This window comes from Melospiza georgiana, chromosome Z (assembly GCF_028018845.1).
Source record: "Melospiza georgiana isolate bMelGeo1 chromosome Z, bMelGeo1.pri, whole genome shotgun sequence".
Classification (NCBI taxonomy): domain Eukaryota; kingdom Metazoa; phylum Chordata; class Aves; order Passeriformes; family Passerellidae; genus Melospiza; species Melospiza georgiana.
Genome location: NC_080465.1, coordinates 39788540 through 39796281, shown reverse-complemented (window position 1 = coordinate 39796281; position 7742 = coordinate 39788540). Strand labels below are relative to the sequence as shown.

Genomic DNA, 7742 nt, shown 5'->3' with positions numbered 1-7742 from the left:
GTAAGTCAAACAGTAGCCGGGCTTTCTTTTGAGATGAATAATACCTGCCGTCGGGGGATGCGCTTCCTTCTCCCCGCTCTCCCGACGGTGCCGCCCGGGGAGGACAAACCCCCAGGGGAACAAACCTTCCCTCCTTCCTGGAGAGTGCCCGCAGCCCGCGGGCGAACCGAGGCGTTGGTGCCCTGTCCGGGCGGCCGCGGAGCGGGGAGCCCCGGCTCACGCAGCTGCCCGCCTGCCCTGCGCTGCCCGCCCGGCGGCCTTTGTCCCGCAGGCCTGCAAGGACAGCGTTTGTCCGTGCCGAACCGGCGGCCGGCAGCTGCTCCGTGTGCTTGCCGCGAGTAGATGCCCGTGTTTATTATATACATGAATACCGTCAGTATTTATTACACACTCGCGCTTCTCGGGGAAAGAGCAATATATTCCCCCTTTTGGAAACTAGTTTCGGCCACGTGTTCTGCATATAGTTAGATTTCGATCAGTACACACCGGTGGGAAACTAATGTTCTCCTGCATACCTTTATTATTTTTCTTCCTTAGCAAAATCCGTTTAACTTTTAAATAAACCACTATTTCGCCTGCCCAGCGCTGAGCGCGACCGAGCTGTATTCTGTCCATTTCTGCCTCTTTCGGGAACGGAATTCCCGTTTTCACCGGCGGAAGGACGGAGCTCTAGCCTCCCCTCTTCGCGACTGAGATTTTGTGGGTCACAATTTCGATCGCTCTCTGATTGGGAAGACAAAGGACATTACCCAGCTCCCAAAGATCAGCCTCCGTCAGGGAGGGAATATTCCGAAGGGAATGAAGTTACTCATGGGAAGTAAAGTTATTTAGGAGAAAAACCTTAGTGGTCGGTGGAAAGCGTTCCCTCTGAAGGGAGAGAACGGTCGAAAATAGAGTAATTTTCGTCGCCTTAATTCCCGAAGGGAAAGGATCCCACCTCATTTTCAGACTTGGAAAAAAGACCATTGCCATGCGTACCTTTCACTAGTGGGTCAAGCAACGGGAACGACCGCAAACGAAAAAGTGGCGGCTGTTTGAGGCTTTTAAACCCTCGCCCCCGACCCGTTCCGCGGGTAGGGGGACTCCGCTCGCCTGCCGAGCGGGTTTCTTAGCTGTCACCATCACGAGCGCTCCCGTCTTTTCTCCCTTCCTTTGCCCTCGCACTCCTTTTGCCCCCCGCAGTGGGGGCTCACCGCTCACCGCCCCCATCGCTCCCGCCTCGCTCCGCGCCCGCCCGCACCCACGAGCGGCCGGCGGGCACGGCGGGGGCGGGGCTGCGGCCGCGCGGGCCAATCGGGGGCGGCGCCTGCAGGCGGGCGCCCAATGGGCGGCGCGGGCGGCGCGGCGGGCGCTGATATCGGCGCGGCCCGGGCCGGCCGCCTCAGCTCGGTGCCATCCCCGGCCCGGCCGCCTCAGCTCGGTGCCATCCCCTGCGGGCTCAGCTCGGTGCCATCCTCGGTGCGGCGGGCTCAGCTCGGTGCCATCCCCGGCCCGGCCGCCTCAGCTCGGTGCCATCCCCGGCCCGGCCGCCTCAGCTAGGTGCCATCCCCGGTGCGGCGACCTCAGCTCGGTGCCATCCCCGGCCCGGCGCGGCCAGTGCGCTCCCACAGCCACGCACCGCACCGCACCGCAGAGCCGCACCGCAGGCATCGCCCCGACGGCGCGGCGTCCCTGCTGTCGGGGAGCCTTAAGTCCCAGGTGCTGGGATCGGGAGTTCCTTGTCTCGACTGGTCTGGGGCAGCGGCCCTTGCGAGCTGCGAGGAGCTGAGGGACGCGTTGTTCCTGCACCACCTGCCCTTGGTAAGTGCAGTGTGCAAAGCAAGGACAGGGAGGTCGTGTGGGAGCAGGTGGGGATCGGAAGATGCAGCTTCCTCAGAGAGCTCTAGGAGTTCATACTACCTTTGCGATGTGTGAAGTCCAGCTGTCCTCTGCCTGTGTCCCAAGTCTGAACGCAGCTGGCAGGAGGGTTCTCGGGATCCTGTAATAAGCAGGACCCTCTTAGGGCCGGACAGAGCCGTAGCGCTGCAGTGCAGGGCATTGCCCTGGGGAGGTTCCTCCCGCATCCTTGGCTGCAGGAGACGCGCTCCTGCCTGCGGCCGGCTATCACAGCTCTCCGCCAGCCGCGCCGGGAGGGACGGAGGGAGGGACAGAGGGAGACGTCCGTCGTGGCTAAGCTGAGCCCCGCGCGGGTCGTGCGCAGGAGACCGGAGCTGACGGTGAGGGGAAAGATCACATCCCAGGCGGGATCTGCCGTGACTTCCCGACGGGGGCGCGTCTCGGCGGGGCCGCAGGCGGGCACCTCGGAAGCCGGGCGTGCTCCGGCTGCCGTTCCACCGCGGGGCTGGAGGCCTGACGCCTCTCTTGCAGCTGCGCCGCCGAGGAGCCATGGCTGAGGAACGCGCCGGCGCCGACTGGGAGATCGACGTGGAGAGCCTGGAAGGGGAGCCGGACGAGGCACCCGGCGCTCCGCGCGGCAGCACCGGCCCGGAGGAGGCAGAGGAGGAGGAGGAGGAGGAAGGCGAGGAGGCGGCGGCGGCCCCGCGGCGGGGCGAACCGCGGAAGCTGAGCCGCACGCCCAAGTGCGCCCGGTGCCGCAACCACGGCGTGGTGTCGTGCCTGAAGGGGCACAAGCGGTTCTGCCGCTGGCGCGACTGCCAGTGCGCCAATTGCCTGCTGGTGGTGGAGCGGCAGCGCGTCATGGCCGCCCAGGTGGCGCTCCGACGGCAGCAGGCCACCGAGGTGAGGGGACACGGGACGGGACGGGACGGGACGGGACGGGACGGGACGGGACGGGACGGGACGGGACGGGACGGGACGGGCGGCCCCGGTCTGACGGAGCCATCAATCCAATTCTCTCTTAGGACAAGAAGGGGCTGACGGGGAAGCAGGCAAGTCTGGAGCGCAAAGCCGTCTACCAGCGCCACGTCCGAACGCCCAGCCTCTTGGCCAAGAGCATCCTGGAAGGTAAGAGCATCCCCTGTCCCTCCACGGCTTCCCGCAGCACCGCTGGAAGCGGGGAAACCCCGCTGTGCCCCAGGAGGACCCGCACGTCCCGTCCAAGGCGGGAAAGGCAGCGTCCTTCCCCGAAACAGGCGCCAAAGCGCGCCCCGCTACCGGCGCCGGGCGGCCGAGGCTCCGGCCCTTCGAGGCTGGAATCGATGCGGCAGAATTTCAGTTCCTTGTCCCTTCCGCCCAAAATAATGCCTGAAAAGCTAGCAACGGTAGTTTGAAATTTGAGAGTTACTGTTACAAGCTGGCAGTCTTTTTACATGGCTACCCAGCGGCGTTTTGCGGTGCAGGGTAATTTATTCGCAGGGTAGTTTATTCGCGGGTGTTTTAATCAGCAAACGAGTAAACAGATGATTTTTTTCGTTTTATCTGAATGCCTACACAGCAGTTCCGTTTGAGACATTATCAAAAGTAAGATCTGCAAAATATTTTTTTCACTGTTGAAAATATTAACTGTGGAAGAATTGTCTTTTAAAAGATCGTTATTTTAGTGAAAGGTTCTATTTCTTCCCCCACACCCATTTGGGATTGTGCATGTATTTATTCCTATATTTGGTTTAATTACTTTCCAAACCATATCTCTATAAATCATTGTACTTCTCAATTTTTTTTCTGGAATAAAAAGCTCTTTTCTTTGTCTGTTCAAGCTCAATTAATATTTAGTCCCTTTAGAAACCTCTAATTTGCATCCACAGTTCATTTTTTGAAAACTCTTCTGTACTTCTTCTTCTAATTTATCGTAACTGTCTTTTTCTTTTCTCCTAGTTCTCCTTGGGATTTTCTACCATCTCTAGCAATGTGTACATAATGATTCATCTTTAGAAAATAGAAAGACACCAGCTGTAGATATAGGTATCTTCCTTGGAAAAGGGGAAACGTGTATGAGAGGAATGGGGGTTAAAACAGGTAAAATCCTGTTCTCCTGACTCTTGTAAATACAACCATTAATTCAGTGGAATTACTTGACTGGGTAGAGCAATAACAGGATTGTGTCCTATCTGTATTATTAAATTAAGCCAGATAGCTTGGTAATTGAATGCTGAATTTCTATGTTTTATTAAAATTCTAGTTCATAAGAAATAAAATATTTGAATGTTTTCCATATGTGTTAAAAGTGAATGGTTATCTCTCTCCTTAAGCCTCAGGATGGAATACGAGTCATAATACACTGCAGGGCTTTGCCTTTTTTTTTTTCCTTCTCCCTCCTCAATCTGTTTGTCTGGAACTGCTTTTTAAGAAAACTACTAATCAGCTAGCTTTGGTGGATGCTAAACATGTCAAAAAAGCAGGGCTTGCTTATCTGCACTGAGGAACTGAATGTGCCTGATCGCTAAGCCTCTGTGTCACGGTGACTTCTGTAGGAGCTGATGGTGACCAGAGTCTGTGGCAAAAGCACGGTGCTTGGTGGGACTGGCTCATGGAGTTGTTTTACAAACACAGCTTTAATGTGGTTTAATTCCTAATGCTGCTTTGTTGTTTTAGGTTACCGTCCAATTCCAACAGACTCCTACCTGGGAGGGAATTCACCCTTGCCACCTCCTGTAAGTGACAGGATGAGAAAGAGACGGGCCTTTGCTGATAAGGAGTTGGAGAACATTATGCTAGAGAGGGAGTATAAAGAGAGAGATATGATGGAAGCTACACAAGCAGCTGCCCTTTTTCTCCCTAACCGTATGGTGCGTGGAGCTGAATACAATTCCTATAAAACAGCCTTCAACACTACTCAAGCTGATAATCCAAACAAGGAATTTCCAAATTTTTTACCAACCTGCCTTGATCTAACGATGCAGTATTCAGGACCTAGCAACATGGAACTAATTTCTTCAAATGTCAGTGTAGCTACTACCTACAGGCAGTATCCCCTGTCTTCTAGGTTCTTAGTGTGGCCAAAATGTGGCCCCATTAGTGATGCTCTCCTCTACCAGCAATGCCTGTTAAATGCTACTGCTGTCCAAGCTCTCAAACCTGGGGCAGGTTGGGATGCCAGGGTCTCACAGAGTCAGGACTGTCCAAACACTGAGCATGACATCATTCCTCCAAAACTGGAAAATTCATTTGTTCTGACTCACACGCGAGACATTCAGCAGTCACGTAATGAAATGCTGTGCCTTCATCAGGAAGCTCGTGAGAGGTCAGCTTTCTCTCCTCCAAAAAGGACTTTCTCCCAAGTTTCTGATAAGGGTTCTCTGTCTCCTCAGGAGCAGGCATTAAGCAAGATCAGCAAAAACAGTACCAAACCCCCGCCACCGCTCAAGTACAGTGCCTTTCAGTCACTGTTCCATCAGACATTTCCTAACACTCCAACAGCAGAGTTAAGAATGTCATTTGTGAAGGAGACTTTCGAAGATGCTTCTAAGAAATACAGGGAGTGTGCTGTTAAAGAGAACCAAAAATACAAGTTTACTGTAGACAAATGTGCAAAAGACTTCTTTGGGGCCAAACAGGCCACAACAAAGCTTTCAACAACTGAGCCACTGTCATTTTCGGTTGAATCCATCCTTAAACGACCTTCTTCTGCTGTTACTAATGTCTCTGAATGAATAAACTTTACCTTCAGAGTAGAGAATCTTCCTAAGCTTTACTTTCTGCAGAATTTCTCCTGACTGCCTAATCTCTTAAAAGAATTTTAAAGAGGAATTTCTGCAGTAAATGGTAATGGTTTCTTTTATTTCAAAATGATGTACATAAATATGCATGTTTTCTGAACAAATTTAATTTTTTAAAATTGAAACTGCATGTACAGACTGTAAAGTGTTTTTATTTTAAGCAGCCCTTCAAACCATTCAATAAAATGAGTTTATTTACAAACATACACTGATCTCTCTTGTGTCTCTAGCATCTTGCAGGCAAATACGCCCTACTTTCAAAATATACTTCTTATTTTATCAGCCGTTATAAATGTGCTTACTACTTAAGTTTCTGGGGTAAGCAGTCATTTGTCCTTTGAACCTCCAGCAGCTATGAGAAGAGGTAACAGCAGTTCATGTAGGCAAGTGTGGATTCACAACACTTTTTATTTATGTAAGTGAGGTTTGGATCAGATTCCATATGCCTTTCTTATTCTGAAGGGGGGTGCAGGCTAGCACAAAAGACTGGTCTATTCCACACTTCTCTATAAAACTTCTGTTCCTAAAGTGGGAGAATTACTAGATTGGTTTTGAGAGGAATGGCTCTAGTGAGCTTTTGATAAAAAATCAGCATTTTTTGAAGTTCAGTTTTTGAATAAAAGTCTGCTTTTTAGAATCAGTTTTTACATTGTTTTAAATGTTCAATTCACTTTACTTCAAATTTCTACCCCCTTGAATACGTCCCTTCTGAGAACATTTCACTTTTGATCAGCCAGAGTCTGAGATTCTTGTTTTTTGTAGTTGTAGTTGTGATTTGTAGTTGAAATTACCCTCAGGCTGTAAAAATGATGCACAGAATCATTACTGGTAATGAGAAATCAAATAATGGCCTCTCAGTTTTTAATCCCATGTCTGTGTGCAGGGGTAGAAAATAAAGATAGAAATAAAGGAGACTATCCAACCAAAATTACCTGAGAACTGAAATTGCCTTAGGGTTATGGGTAAAGGCTTCGCTAGATCTCATTTTGACAGAGGTTGAAGCTTTCCAAATTGGTGACTTTGTAAGTTTTTTCGCTATATGTTGCTGCCAGCACATCTAACAGGTGCTAACAGGCAATCTGTTAGATACTTTTCCTCCTTAACATTTTAATCCTGCGCACAGTGCTCATCCAATTGAAAGGAGTTGATGTTTGTTCTTTATTTTCATGGTTTTTCTAGGGACAATTTCTGCTTGGTATTTGTGAGCAGAATGTAATCTTTTCTAATTTTATTACACTCCCTGCACAGGTTAAATGCTTATTTTGCCTGTGAATTCCAGATTCTGTAACTAAGTAATCTCTCTGAGTGTTTAGTGTTGCTGTTGGGAGTGGTGTTGCAGAATACCAGGACCCTTTTTGTGTACGGGAGGAATCATCAGTCCAGAGTGCTTTTCTAAGCCAGTTTGCTAAAGCAACAGGCAGGTTAGAGAAAACACATTTTACATAATGTGTAAATTTCTGCATAACACATCTCACAAAGCTCATAAAAACTTTATGTTAGGAATGTAAAAAAATTGTAATTGAAAAGAATCTTGGGCACTGGCTTAAATTTCATTTTTCAAAATAATTCGTACCAACATTTTCTTAGTGAAAAATAGGTTTCAAATACAGTGAGATGCTTTAAATTTTTTTCAAGTGTGTCCTTTATCCAGTAGCCGTTAGAGGGAGTTTTAACTTGCTTGATCTGAATCTGCTCGTGAATCTGTTTAGCAGTAAGACCAAGTTAAGCAGCTTTTACCTGAAATAAATGGAGAGATATTCCTCATAATTCATATTTGCTTGCTTTCACCACTGTTTCCTTCTTTGGCTTTGTTGAACATTAAATGTTAGAAAGGAGTTTAACTTAAGAAGGACTTCCTTTGTTTTTAAAAATGTGATTTGTTTTGGTTTATGAGCTGCTGGTATAAACTAGGATCACAGATGAAAGAAAGTTCAACAATCTATATACTGAACTAATATCAGATACTGGAATTAGTCCCATGTAAATATTTTTTCTGCCTGACAATGTGTGCATCTAACATTGTTCAGTTTTACATCCGAAGTATTTTTCCAGGCAATCACTTATCTTTATTCATCTCCTAATAAAAAAGACCAGAAAACCAAAGATCTCTGACAGACTGGTACCTCC

General features: G+C 49.1%; 1 protein-coding gene across 3 annotated transcripts; it reads left to right on the top strand.

Annotated features, from left to right (window-relative positions):
• The first annotated feature begins 1634 nt into the window (after window positions 1–1634).
• DMRT2 (doublesex and mab-3 related transcription factor 2) lies at window positions 1635–5769 on the top strand. Of its 3 annotated transcripts, XR_009115929.1 has the most exons (5): window positions 1635–1800; window positions 2368–2739; window positions 2862–2964; window positions 3775–3915; window positions 4492–4579. XR_009115929.1 is itself a non-coding variant. In XM_058044037.1 (4 exons), exons 2-4 carry the CDS (start codon window positions 2386–2388, stop codon window positions 5547–5549), a joined length of 1515 nt encoding a protein of 504 aa, XP_057900020.1. In that variant the 5' UTR covers window positions 1635–1800; window positions 2368–2385; the 3' UTR covers window positions 5550–5769. The 3 variants fall into 3 exon arrangements, 2 of the variants coding, with proteins under 2 accessions (XP_057900020.1, XP_057900018.1); XM_058044037.1 differs by lacking the exon at window positions 3775–3915 and having other exon boundaries at window positions 4492–5769; XM_058044035.1 differs by lacking the exons at window positions 1635–1800; window positions 2368–2739; window positions 2862–2964 and having other exon boundaries at window positions 3809–3915; window positions 4492–5769.
• Window positions 5770–7742: the final 1973 nt, after the last annotated feature.